This window comes from Peromyscus leucopus, chromosome 7, assembly GCF_004664715.2.
Source record: "Peromyscus leucopus breed LL Stock chromosome 7, UCI_PerLeu_2.1, whole genome shotgun sequence".
NCBI lineage: Eukaryota > Metazoa > Chordata > Mammalia > Rodentia > Cricetidae > Peromyscus > Peromyscus leucopus.
Window position 1 is genome coordinate 14,943,946 of NC_051069.1, and position 14,506 is coordinate 14,958,451.

Below are 14,506 nucleotides of genomic sequence, written 5' to 3' on the forward strand. Positions count from 1 at the left end.
CAGAGCCAGCCTGGGTGGTTCCTCTGTGCATGTGGCCAGGCCTGGCTTAGCTGAGCTCAGGGTGAGAAACAGGTCAGGGTCAGACAGTCACAGGCAGGAGTGAGCCCTGACCTTGGTCCACATCTTGGTCACAGATGGCTCTGTCCCGTGTGACTGACTGGAAAGGATGTTGGAAGTAGACAGAAAAGGTTCCAGTAAGAGGTGAGTTAAAGAACCACATGTTGGAGGCATATGTGCCCAGAGAGTGTGTAGGTTCCAGGCCTCATCTTACATATGGACATCTTGCAGCTGAGAGCATTTCTAGGATCCTTGAGGTCACACAGCGAATAGGTCCCCAGGCGAGGATCCAGGATTCCAAAATCCAAAGTCCTTTCTATCTCCCAGCTGAACTGACCTTTTATGCAGTAGTTTCTCCTCTTGGAGGAGGAATGTTGGCGTCACAGCCTTCCAAAGAGATGCGGTACCCAGCCTGGAGACCCAGCCTGTGCTCTGGACCTACCTGCCCTGCCTGTAGCCAAGGGGCCACAGAGGGTAAGAATCTGAGCAGAGAAGGTCCAGGATAACTCATAGGTGCCCTCTGCCTCAACAACCAGAGGGTTGAGCTTAGCAAAACTCACAGTGACCATACTTGAGGGACAGTTCCAGGAAGAAAGTGACCCCCATGTGTAACTTTGTCCTGTTTTAAGCTCACCAGCAATCCAGTTCCCTACACACTCCTAACAGAGGGGCCCTGAGAGGGAAGTGATATTGTCCCCTCGAAGTAGCCAAGAAGTCTGAGGCCCTGGAGAGAGAAGGACTGGACTGAGGTGAATGGCTGGCCCTGGAATAATGCAGATAAAGGTAACAGTTCCTGTCTGACCACAGTCGTAGAGATCAAGGCTCCTTGTCTTCCAGAAGGATGCCCCTGGGGAAAGAGACAAGGCAGATCCTGGTGGGCCCTGGGACTCCATCATCCTGGAAGGCCTCAGTCCTGTAGCCCGATTTCCTGCCCACACCTGCTCCATATGGTTTCACTCTTGAGGCTCAGAGCCTCCAAATTTTTGTTCTGTGAGAACCTCCCAATGTCCCAGAACTGTAAACACAGCTGGTGTCAGTGGTTAAAGTGGGGCTGGCCTGGGACACCCCCACCCCAGCCAGACACTGCAGTCTTTCCAGATGTTTCTCCATCAGCTCAGCACAAGGCCCCCGAGGCTTCGTTCTGAAATGAACATTCAGCCCTGACAGTATGAGCTCTCTCCGGGTCACCAGTCTCCTGAGAAACAGCCAGGGGGGGCAATGCTGCCCAGCAGAAGCAAGCATGCTTGGGAAGAGGGCGAGTGGCAGGGCAGGGAGGACTCTTTCTGGGGTCCACGGCACATGATGCATAGGCCTCAGAGCGTTTTTTACTGAGCATGTGCAGAGTCCATCAGAGCACACACACACACCCCACCCCACCCCAACACCTACCTGCTGATTTCTGATTTGGGGGAATTGGGGCTTGTCTACACTGTGTTGAAATCTAGATTTCTGTGTGAAATCCAGAGCTTGCAATGCAGGCCAAACAACCCTGGTCAGTTAGAATCTGCAGTGGTCCCTCATGGCTCTCCCCTCCCCATGCAGCTTAGACTCAATGCCACATCCAGCTGTGCTGACTAGTCATCTCCTCCCAGAAGGGTCGCTTCCCCTAGCACTGTCCCTTGGCTTGTGTGAGCAGGCATTGCCTCTTTGAAGCCTCCCATTTTCTCATTTCCAGGATGGCCAGATACCCTTCCCTGTCTCTGGCTTTCCTCTTGCCTCCACACCTGCAAATACTGCTTCCAGCTCCATTGTGGCCTCTTCTATGCACACCTTCTCTCCTTGGAGTCTCTTCTATCCCAGGCATCCTCACACCGCACCCCGAAAGCCCTAGAAGCCCTGGGTCCAATTTGTGCCTCCCCTCAGCCCTGTGAATGGACATGTGGACAGAGCTTCCTCACCCTATCGGGTACCATTAGCTACAGGGCGCCTTAGTGGAAGAAATGTTTAAGAACAAGTCTGGATCCACAGCAGTGGAGCCAGGAGCCAAGACTCAAATCAACAGCTGTGCACCTGAACCCCAATCCACCTCCTCTGGCCTTTCGTGGGACCAGCCTGGAATCCTCAGAAAGCTGTGGGATTTGTCTCTGGAAAGGATAAAGGGTAAAGGGTAAAATTCCCCTCCTCTTCCCACAGGAAGAGGGCTAAGAGGATGGGGGAGGGGCCAGTAGATGTCACCCAGTCTTCCCAAACATCTCAAGACCTGAGGACAGTGCTCCGGGTGCTGTGAAGGTGTTGGAGGAGTTTGGTCCAAAGACTAGCTCAGAACTGTGGCTGAGGACTCAGAAGATGGTCTGTGTGTCTTGTAAAACCAGAGCCAAGATCCAGCTATGAGGCTCTGTGAGAACAAAGAAGCCAGGATCTGGGCTGGACCCCTAAAGAGGTCTAGTCCCTATAGCCAGGCTTGGCTTCCCCCACCTTTAAGAATAGTCGACTGGGACAGCCTTTGGGATTTGAGCTTGCCTTCTGCTTCCAGGGAAGAACTAGGAGCTGAAGCAGTACAGGCAGGGTCCCAGCATCTGAGCTAAGGGTGCCCAGCACAGTTTCAGGAAAAGAGCCACCTCCATATGCCTTCCCACAATCATCTCTTGTCCTCATTCACATGTAGTTGGGACCCACTGGTCAAGACTGGGAGGTAAGATATGAGCACCTGATGTGGCCAGTCAGGTCCCTGCTCCTGAAATCAGTTAGTGTACATGGGAGGAAGGAGCTGGTAAGGTGACAGTGTCCCCACCCCTTTGTCCTCTGTCCACAGTCTTCCCAGAGAACATTTGAACAGGCTCCATTCCCCAGCATTTGGGCAAGGAGACACCCCAGACCCCAGAACTAGGAATAATAAATCTGAATACTCAGGAAGAATTCTGAGGCTGGGAAGTTCACCTCAGTGTCTGGCCTGGGTCCCTCCTGTGCTAAGGCTGCTTACAGAGGCAAGGGGATGCTAGGAGAGTGGATGGTCAATGATTGATCATGTCAATGAAGACTTGAGACCTTCTCAAGTTGTCTCACTCAGACTCACAGCTTGTCACAGGATTTTGGTGCCTCCCTATCCTAAGAAGGTGACTTCTGAGAGCCTCACCATGATGACCTAGGATAGATGCCCCCTGAGACTTGCAGGTGAGGCAGGCAGCAGACTGTTTTTTGACCCAGTGCTGTCCCCAGCCTCAGAGACCATCTTTGGGAAACAGGGAAGTTCCTTTTCCAGAAGAGAGAGGATGTGGCAATGCCCAATACACAGGGTTGACTATAAATTTACCTCAGACATTGTGTTTTGTGGACCACAGTTCCCTCTTGAACCACATAGGAAGATCCACCTAGTTAACTGAGTTCTGAAAAGAGATGGCATCTCCACTCCCATGAAGTGCTCCTCTAAGAACAGTTGAAGTGGAAAGGGATGAGGTGGAGAGACAAAGTCTCATTTTGGCTTTTGGCTTTTTAAGATGGAGTCTTACTATGGAGCCCTGGGTAGCCTAGAACTTACTATATAGACCAGGCTGGCCTCAAACTTATGGTAATCCCTTCCCAAGTGTGAACTCACAGAGATGCACCACAACACCCAACCTGAACTTTAAAGAACTTTTTGGCTTAACCACATTTCCTTTCTGTTCCCAAAGCTAAGTCACTTCCTGTAGATGGCAGAGTTAGTTCCCTATTGGTAGGGGATCCCTGACCTCAGCTTATACTTCGCTAGTTCCAGAGTCATCCTGTGGATGAAGGCTCTCCTCATTTGCTTCCATGCTGCCATAAACACCATGACCAAAGGCAACTTGGAAAAGAAAGGGTTTATTTCAGCTTACAGGTTACAGTTCATCATGAGGGAGGCCAAGGTAGGAACTCCAGGCAAGTGCTTAAGCAGAAACCAATGGAAGAATGCTTCTTACTGGCTGGCTTGCTGTGGCTTCATTTCTTATATAATCCATGCCCAAGGATGACACCACCCGAAGTGGACTGGGCCCTCCTACACCAGTTAGCAATCCAGAAAGTGTTCCATAGAGCAATCTGATGGAGGAGATTCCTCAATTAAGATTCTCTCCTCCCAGGTATTTCTAAGTTTATGTCAAGCTGACAAAAACCAAACACAGAGGCCCACCAGGTGTTGTTGTCGTTATATCATCAGCAATTAGTGATGGTTCATTAGTCTGTAATTAATCAATGAAACTCGGGATGAGAGCCCATCACTTTGCAGAAGATAACAGCTCCATTTATGCCCTAAGTGACAGACTCTGGCTAGCCTGGAGCATACAAGGACTTGAACAGCATTGGAGTCAGAGGAGGGAATACATGAAATGGGGGTCTGATTGTTGGGCTGGGTCTGAAATGAGAGAGGAAAGAGAAGGGGCTTTGGATTGGACTCTACCTGTCTCAGATCAACCGCTCTCCTCTTTAATGATTCCCTGGGCATAGCTTCTTGCCTAGGAGTTGCACGTGGCTTAGCCGAGGCCACAGGAGTCAGGGCTGTCCCTTCCTTTATGTGACCTCAGAGGACCCTGAAGGTGGGCCTGGAATAAAGAAAACTCCAGAAAGGACTCGTTCAGGAGGCCCAAAAGCCTGACTGCCCAAGCCTGCCCCTCCTGTGACTTGCCATGAGCCAGCTCCTGACCTCCTACAAGTCTGCAAGCCTTCCCTGTGAAAAGGTCCTCTTCCTGGGAACATCTCTGCGTTCCCTGCCTTTTCCAGACATCTTCCCTTGCTAGCCGTGGTAGGTGAGCTCAGAGACAGGAATGCAACCGTTGACCCACTCTGCAGAGGCTGGCTCTGTAGCTCCTACCCCTCTTGCGGAAGATTGACCTTGGAGAGAGGTCTTCAGGCTGGTAAGTGCCTTCCAGGAGGAAGGCAGACTTGAGGCCTGGGAGTCTGGCTGCCACTTGCCTCCTAGAGGGTGAGGAACCTGGTGTCCTTGGCTCTGGGGCTGACTTGAAGGAGCCTGGTGTGGCGGGGGCAGGGGTTGCCTGGTCTTCTCTAGATAGTCAGGCCCAACCACACACCTGGCAGCTGACCTCAAGGACACCTAGCCTGAACCTGTCTTCCCACCTCCCTCTAGCTCTTCCAGGAGAGCCATCAACAGAGTCATCGTGGACCTCTTTGAAAGCTAGCAGGACCTTTAGTCTGCCATGCACCCTTCTCAAGATCTGTCCTTCGTTTATCCTTCTCAGGGCCTGCTAGAGTGCCCCCCTCTGGGTGCTTCTGGTAACATTACTTTGGCCCTCCTCCTCCTAAGCGCTTTCTAGGTCTCCAGCAACCAGAACAGACTGAATTGGGGCCCTCCCCTTTGCTTGGCTCTCCTGGTGAGCTGTCCTGGGATTGGCATTCTGGATAACCCGCCCCCTTTCACTCCCCGTGCAGTTTGCTTTGAAGTTCTAAAAGAACTGGGAGGCCCAAAGGACTGTGGGGCAAATGGGGGAGATAGGTTCAGATGGGACTGGAAGAGAGCAGAGGCAGCGGGAGGCTAACCGCCAGCCATGGAAGTAAGGACAGGGATGGAGCCGGTGAAGGTAGCAGAGACCTGGTTCAGTCTGTAAAGCTGAGCAAGCATGAGGACCTGATCAGATCAATCCCCGGCACCCATGTCTGCTGATTTTCCACATCTCCACCCCGCAGCAGTAGCCGGTGGGAAGCAGGCACAGCATTTTCCCTTAGTCATGACCTTGAAGGAAAAAAACAACAACAAAAAACAAAAACCAAGAAGCTTCTCACTGCCTCCAGCTCCCAGCTGTGCTTGCACTTGGTCCCTGGCACCTCGCTGGGGTGGAAGCTTCAGGTAGCACAGGCTTAGAGGCCTGGAGTTCGTCAGACACATTCCTCTTCCACCCTGGGGGAAGTGTGGGCCTTTGGGGACAGGGGTTGCATTTTTCTATAGCTTGGGGCCCAAGGTAGCTGCATTCCTCCTCTTCACCCAACCCAGTCCCATCCTGCTGAGACTGAGCTAGCTCTAGGCCCTGAGGAAACAGGCACCAGCCCCTCCAGCCCCTGACTGCCGCTGTCAGGCTGTTTAGCAAGGGCAAGCCTTGGGAGACAGGGAGGGAGGAGCCTTCAACCTTGTAGACAGCTGAAAGGGATGTCGGTCTTAGAGAGGGCCCCTGGGCCCTGAAGTTGTACTGGGAGACCTGAGCTGCTAGCCTGGGGACCTAGAACTGCATTGGGATCTTGGCAGCCAGGTGCCAAGATCCCAGTGCAGGACTGGGACTGGGACTCAGGAGTCAACTGGTCCCCTGCTTCCACTCTGGGAGGAATCAGAGTGCTCTCTCCACCCCCAACTCCAGTTCTAGATTCTCATCAAGGCCCCAAGGAGTCAGTCAGCTGTGCCAGGAAAAGCCATTACCCTGACAGACTCTCCCACCTGCTAAAAGCTTCCTCCGCCGCCCCACCCCCCACCTTCTCCCCTGGGCCTCCCTCCCCCCTTCCCTTCATCTCACTAAACTACCCAGACCACCTCTTGCCTAGGCTGGGGGAGACTTAACTCTTTCTGGTCCTAAGTGAAAGCTCTGTCTAACTTCCCACATCCTTTAACTCTGACTTGTTCCTGCAAACCCCCTAAAGCATGAATAGAGGAAGAGAGAGGGCGGGAGCTGGAGGGAGAAGAAGGGCTGTCGAGGGACCGGTCACGGGTTCTGATCTCACTGGCCACAAGTCCACACCCTTGGCTTGATGTTTTCTATGCACCTGGAGTCACTTGAAACTCCCTAAGAGGCCCCCAAGGATGAGCCTGTGCGGGGGCAGATTTGTGATGTGTGCCGTGGAGAAGGACCTGCTTTCCTTCCCGAGTGTCCTTAGTTCACCCATGTTTCCACCGCCACTCTGCTGTCTTCCTCTGCCTCTGTCAGAGGTACAGAGAGAGCCCCAGTGCGGGGGGGGGGGGGGGCTGAGGTGTCTCTGTGCACTTACATCGGTGCGGTGGGCTGATGGCAAAGCCTGGGAGCTCGCAAGTCTCTGGCTTTGCCAGTGTAGCTATACAAGAGAGAGAACGGAAGTACAGAATGGCAGGAAGAGCTCATGGGGCACCCTCTATCAGCGTGGTCACAGAGATAGGACAAAGGGATGGCAGAGGGGGAGGTGCACCAGACCTCCCCTGCTGGTGTGTGGTGTAGCTCCCCTCCTAAAGGCTGGGGTCGCCGGCTGCTCACCCATGATTACAGCAGTCACTGTAGCAACACCATTTACAGGCTGAAAATAACGCAAGGATATTAACTCTTTCACTGAGCTGTCTAAGGACCCTGGATCTCTGGGAGACTCATCTCCCACACCCATGGGCTATCCTGTGCTCCTGCCTCACCTGCACACCCTGCCCCTGATAGCCTGAGTGCTCAAGGACCACGAAGCTCTCTCCTGCCCTATGCCCAGCTTCCAGTGTCCACCCCAGAGTTCTGTGGGTAGGAAAATAATATACCCCACTGGAGTGGTTCAGAATTGAGGCGTCGGGGCCACCCTGGAACTCTGGGCCACACACTTAAGAAATGAAAGCCAGGAGTGAGCAGCTTAGGTGGGTGGTACAGGGCCAACTGTTACCCAGAAGCATTCTCCCATTGAACAGACCTCCAGAGAAGAGGGTCCAGATGGGGTCCCTCATCTAGGCACCTGCCAGGAGCCCTCTTTGGCAAGGGGCAGGAAATCAGACAGATATGACATCTGCCCTGCTCTCATTTTGAGCTTCTGGCTCCTGCCCCTGAGCAAAGGCCTCAGTAGTGGCCAGCGAGATGGTGTGGCCACCAAACAGGACAGCTGAGGGGAGAGGCCTGGCATTCATTGAGCCCAGGATGGCATGAGTTTCTATATGGGGAAAGCTGCCCACTTTCTGTCTACCCTCTCAGCACAGTGGAGCCCAGGAAGGGGTCATAGCAGACAGGAAGCCTCCCTCTAACTCAATTGCCCCTCCTCTCCAGAAAAACCACATCAGAGGAAGCCACCGCTCCCAGCCCCAAAGCAGTGACCTCTGTGACCTCAGAACCCACCAGAGCACCCATCTGGGGGGACACAGTGAAAGTGGAGATCCAGGCGGAGGATGCAGGACGAGAAGGTGAGACTGGGGGCTGGGGGCTGGCGTGTGGGAGGTACAGTGAACACAGCCCCACCAGCCATGGAAGGCAAAAGCAGCCTCCTCCCAACACAGCTGGAGATCACCTGAGCGCCTCCCTGGACTCCGATAAAAGCATTTAAAAAAATCATAATCCCATCACGCCTCATCTCCCCAGCCTGCTGGAAAAATGAGTTGTTCCACATAAATGAATTTTCCAGACAATGTGAGCTTATCGTTTTTTATGACGGTTGTTATTATTTTCATGGTTGTTATTACTGCCGTGTCCCACTGAAATGGCACGTTATAGTCTTGTGGCATGTCCCCACGCATCCATCATTAGAGTCACCACCTCCTAAGAGGAGCTATGCTACTTGGAAGAGAATGCTGAGGCTTAGGGAATTTAAATAACACAAGTACTGGGTAAGCATAGACAGACCAGGCATCTCAGATCACTGGAGCTCCAGGTTCTGCTGAGTTTGGGTTTGTTTGATTAATGTCTCTAGCTAGAAGGGATCTTTATCCCTGGCTAGTCTCCCCTTGGTCTTGGACCGGGTACCAGTATACACACTTGCAAGTGAGCCCTGTGTGTTTCTCACTGTGAGACCATTTATCGTCTACCCCCAAGTGAGAGGTTGGGCTGAACACACTGAAGTACTGACTGCTGATGCCAGAACTGCTTGGGAGCACAGACACTGGGCAGCCTGGGAGCACTGACACTGGACAGCCTGGGAGCACTGACACTGGACAGCCTGGGAGCACTGACACTGGACAGCCTGGGAGCACTGACACTGGACAGCCTGGGAGCACTGACACTGGACAGCCTGGGAGCACTGACACTGGGCAGCCTGGGAGCCCTGGCACTGGACAGCCTGGGAGCACTGACACTGGACAGCCTGGGAGCACTGACACCGGGCAGCCTGGGAGCACTAAAACCAGGCATCCTGGGAGCACTGACACTGGGCAGCCTGGGAGCACTGACACTGGATAGCCTGGGAGCACTGACACCGGGCAGCCTGGGAGCACTGACACTGGACAGCCTGGGAGCACTAAAACCAGGCATCCTGGGAGCACTGACACTGGGCATCCTGCGAGCACTGACACTGGGCATCCTGGGAGCACTGACACCGGGCATCCTGGGAGCACTAACACTGGGCATCCTGGGAGCACTGACACCGGGCAGCCTGGGAGCACTAACACTGGGCATCATGGGAGGACTGACAGTGGGCATCCTGGGAGCACTGACACTGGGCAGCCTGGGAGCACTGACACCGGGCAGCCTGGGAGCACTGACACCGGGCAGCCTGGGAGCACTGACACTGGACAGCCTGGGAGCACTGACACTGGGCAGCCTGGGAGCACTGACTGGGCAGCCTGGGAGCACTGACACCGGGCAGCCTGGGAGCACTGACACTGGACAGCCTGGGAGCACTGACACTGGGCATCCTGGGAGCACTGACACCGGCAGCCTGGGAGCACTGACACTGGACAGCCTGGGAGCACTGACTGGGCAGCCTGGGAGCACTGACACTGGGCAGCCTGGGAGCACTAGCAGCACAGAGCAGAGGTCCCCTGCCGTGTCCCTGGACTCAGCTACTCAGATCAGCATTCCCACTTCTTGCAGGCGGACTTACTGTCCTCCTTGTTCACCTCACAGAGCCAAAAGCTTACTATCAAGAGACTGTGGGGGGAGGTAACACATTGGGTTCCCACACACAGGGAGAAGGCTAGCTGTAGTTTCCTTCCTGTAAAAAGGAAGAAGTGGAGCTGTGGGGATGGTTTGAGAAGATATGAAAGAGAAGAAAAAAAACATCCTGGGATTTCACACAGATACACATATGTGCTTGTACACGTACACTTTTGTGGGGGTCTGTGTGCTGGCTCGTGTGTTTATGTGAACACCATTGCATAGTATTGCTGTCTGAGCCGTAGTCCCCCCCCATGTGTGTGTGTGTGTGTGTGTGTGTGTGTGTGCGTGCGTGTGTATGCGTGTGCATGTGCATGTGTATGTGTATAAGTTAGCAGTGGCGGTAGGTGGACCCTGCCTTCTGCCATGCACAACTGGGGTGAGATGTGGAAGGGTGTGATGAGGTCAGTAGACCTGAGTCTTTTGTGTAGCCAGAGGCAGGACCAGTAGCAGCAGAGACAAGAGGAACAGGAGGGTGAGGAGGCCACATGAATCAGAGAATATTGGCAGGCGCCTCTTTACAGACTGAAGTCGCTCGTTGGAACCCAGTTGGAACTGGTTGCTGTGGTGATATCTACAGCGGGTAGGGAATAGGGGGCCAGGCCAAGAGGCAAGAGGATTGGGGGGAGGTAGCTGGAGAACATGTTAATGAAAAGCAAAGGGGAATTTTAGACCCTGGGTCAAGGCCAAAGTGGATGGGCAGCCAAAATGGCTTGTTGGCCACACAAAAGGAGTGGTGGGAAGCGGAAGGGCTCAGTGCCCAAGCAGGAAGCTGATGAAGCGTGTTTGAAACAAGAAGACAAGATCATGGAAGGAATGGGTGTCCATTCCCCCAGTTACAGCCCAAGGCCAGCTTCCTGCAAAAACAGGGTGTCCCAAGATAGATAGATGCAGGGTCTCATAAAATCCTGATTAGTTTGGGGAAATCAGAGTCCATGGGGAGTGGGTGTGTGTTTACAGCTTCCTGGGCTACTGTTGTCGGATCTTGGCTGGGAGTTCTGGGATCCCCCTGCAGAATCTTCCCAGGTCTGCTCAGAGATGGGTGAGTGTGTGGAGAGCTGCAGATGGTTAGCAAGGGGGAACTGGTGAGAGCCAGGGCAGGGCAGGGAGATGGAGGGAGGGAGGTCCTCATTTATAAGTCCTGCCTCAGAAATCTTAGGAATTGGATAAGGTTTCCTCCTTTTCTGTTTGGTTATTTAAAGTATTAATGTTATACAGAAGCCCAGAGGGGCTAAATGAATTCCCAGAAGCCAGAAAGCAAATTAGCACCTTGGTAAGAGAACTCAGACCTGCTCACTTCAAATCCTGGAGGTGTTATACTTTCTTCTGGTCAATTGCAGGACCTTCCAGTGTCTCTTTCCTTCTGGGTATGGGTCCTGTGTAGCCCACTCTTGGCAAGTGTCTTCCCCTCTCTGTGTGTTCAGGGTGGCTGTAAGGAAGAATACTGAGAAAGAATGGCTTCCTACCCTCTAGTCACCCCACTGCGGGTGGGAGGGGCGCACAGGGCTGGGGCAGCAGCTGTCCGTGGTGCTTAAATGTGCTCTCAGGAACAGTAGCCCTCAAGCAGACTCCTTGTCCTCCCTACCCATCTTCCTCTGTATCTCTTTTAGCTTCTCCTTCTTCCAGCTCTATCCTCCCTCCCCATCCCTTTTTCCTTCTCCTCCTTCCTCCTTCCCCATCTCTTCTTTATTCTCAAAAAAAAATCACAGATTTCCAAGAACAGGAAAATGCATCAAGTCACTGAATCCAGCCTCTTTGCTGCCCATCTCCTAGCTTGTGATGCTGATCCAGTTCCTTGTCGTCTCTTAGTGACACCAATCATATTTTAGAGAGAAAGTTGATGATGCTTGTTATCAGAATTCATAGGAATAATAGCATATACTTGTGATCACCATGCCTGGAACACAGCAGGTGCTCATGAGTGGGCACCATGATCATTTCCAGGATGCTGGCTTTCTCCTTAAAGTTTATCCTGATTTTAGGAGACAATGTGCTCTCTGGGAAGTGTTTGCTAAATGGTGTGTTGATCTTCATTCTAATTTCTTTGGAGTAGAGACTGGAAAAAATGGCTCAGTGTTTAAAAGCACCTGCTGCTATTGCAGAGGACCTGGACTCAGTTCCCAGCAGCCACATGGCAGCTCACATCTGCCATGGCTTAGTTAGAGTTTCTATTGCTATAAAGAGACACCATGACCACAACAACTCTTAAAGAGGAAAACATTTATTGGCGTGACTTGCTTACAGTTTCAGAAGCTTAGTCCATTATCATCATGGTGGGAGATGGTGGCATGCAGGCAGACATAGTATTGGAGAAGGAGCTGAGAGTCCTACAACTTGATCCAATAGCAACAAATAGCAACAGGAAGTGAATTGAGACACTGGGCATGGCTTGAGCATATATGAGACCCCAAAACCTGCCTCCACAGTGACACACTTCCTCACACAAGGCCATACCTACTCCAACAAAGCCATATCTCCTAACAGTGCCACCCTCTATGAGCTTACAGGGTCAATTACATTCAAAATACCAAGTTCCACTCACTGATCCCCATAAACTTGTAACAATACTAGAAGGCAAAATGCATTTAATCCAACTTCAAAAGTCCCCATAGTCTATCACAGTCTCAACAATGTTTTAAAGTCCAAAGTTCAAAGTCTCTTCTGAGATTCATGTGGTCTCTTAACTGTAATCCCCTATAAAATCAAAATAAAAAAGTAGATTACATACTTCCAACATAAAATGGCACAGGATATACATTATCATTCCAAAATGCAGGGAAGGGAGCATGATGAGGAAATACTAAACCAAAGCAAGATCAAAAACCAGCTGGGCAAACTCCTAACTCTGCATCTCCATGTCTAATGTCAAAATGCTCTTCAGAACTTAAACTCCTTTTAGCTTCCTTCACTGTAACACACTTCTCTCTCTTGGGCTGGCTCCACTCCCTGCTTGCAGCTGTCCTCGGCAGGTATCCCACAGCTCTGGCATCTCCAACATTTTAGAGTCTACAAGACAATCCAGGCTTCAACTTCACAGCTTCATGCAATGGCCTCTCTAGGCCTGCATTCAGAGATACCCCTGACACATACCTAGCCTCAGCAGCTCTCCTTAGTCACTGAGGAATAATGGAGGAATATTCTATTACCCTTCTCTTCTATCCTTAAAGCCAGAACCACGGGGCTGAAGCTGCCACGTTCTGCTGCTTGCTGGAACTAGAACATGGCCCCCTTGTTCAGTTACACCTTGACCAGCTTTCTGTTTTCTTTCATTGCCTAAGCTTGACTGTCCTGAAACTGGATCTGTAGACCAGGCTGGCCTCAAACTCAGAGATCTGCCATTATAAGTCTTCATTACAGTTACCACTAATAACCACATGACAGAGTCTATACTAGGCTGTTTTGAGATTTCCTCTGCCAATGAAATTAATCCAAAACTCTTCACTTTAACCCCAGTCAATCTTCAGACAAGGGCAAAAAGCAGCCACATTCTTCACCAAAATATCATAAGAATGATGTCTAGGCCACATATTAATATTATTCTCCACATATTAATATTCTTTTCCTCTGAAACATCTTAAGCTGTGCCCCCACAGTTCATCAAATCACCCTCAGCACCACTGTCTTCTACATCCTACCAGTATGGCCCATTAAGCAGCACTTAAAGCATTCAACTGTTTTTCTAATCCACAGCCCTAAGGTCTATATTTTTCCAAATAAAAACATTATCAGGCATATCACAGCAATACCCTAGTCCCTGGTACCAACTTTTGCCTTAGTTAGGGTTTCTATTGCTATAAAGAGACACCATGAGCATGGCAACTGTTATAGAGGAAAACATTTAATTGGGGTGGCTCACAGTTCAGAGGTTTAAGTCTATCATCATCATGGTGGGACATGGTGGCATGCAGGCAGACATGGTGCTAGAAAAGGAGCTGGGAGTCCTACATCTTGATCCAAAGGCAACAGGAAGTAAACTGAGACACTGGTCATGGTTTGAGCATATATGAGACCCCAAAACCTTCCACAGTGACATACTTCCTCCAACAAGGTCATACATACTCCAACAAAGCCACACCTCCTAATAGTGCCAATTACATTCAAACTACCACACCACACTCCAGTTCCAGGGAGTGTGACACCCTCTTCTGGCCTTTGCAGGCACAAGGCTCTCAAATGGTGCACATGCATACATGTAGGCAAACACTCGTTCACAAAAAAATGAAAATAAATAAATTTTAACCTCCCAAAAGAACTGAATTTACTTGGAGTAGGCTTTTTTAATTATTATTTTTGTTTTATGAGTGTGGGTGTTTTGTCTGCCTGCATGTCTGTGCATCACATGCATGCAGTGTCAATGGAGGCCAGGAGGGGACATCAGATCTGGAACTGGAGTTACCAGTGTTGTGAGCTGCCATGTGGGTGCTGGAAATTGAACCCAGGTCCTCTGGAGAGCTGCTAGTACTCTTGACTCTGAGCCATCCCTCCAGCCCCATGGAGTAGACTTTTATAGGTTCTTATATTGAGAGCTTTCTTGAGTAGATGGTTTTTCTTTACTGAGCCTCTGTTTCCCTCCCTAAAATATATGGGACACACTCCTTTCTGTCCCACCTGAAGAGCTGGTGTGAGTGCCTATGACTAAGGGAAGGGGTCTTAGTCCTGCAGGTGGCACTATTACTGCTTGCCTGTAACACTGTGCTCACATATGTCTATTCCCTCATGGGACTGGCCTTGGTCCTATGTGACCATTCTGGGGCTCAGAG

At 51.3% G+C, this 14,506-nt stretch overlaps 2 protein-coding genes across 3 annotated transcripts in view; one reads left to right on the forward strand and one right to left on the reverse strand.

Moving 5' to 3' along the window:
- Stra6 (signaling receptor and transporter of retinol STRA6) overlaps nt 1-14,506 on the reverse strand; it is a 117,622-nt gene that overhangs the window by 63,413 nt on the left and 39,703 nt on the right. The window lies entirely within an intron of this gene.
- Ccdc33 (coiled-coil domain containing 33) overlaps nt 1-14,506 on the forward strand; it is a 90,513-nt gene that overhangs the window by 13,359 nt on the left and 62,648 nt on the right. For both annotated transcript variants that reach the window (XM_037207467.1, XM_037207468.1), the window contains exon 3: nt 7,929-8,062. In XM_037207467.1, coding sequence (XP_037063362.1) covers nt 7,929-8,062 — 134 coding nt within the window. The remainder of the gene's footprint in view (nt 1-7,928; nt 8,063-14,506) is intronic.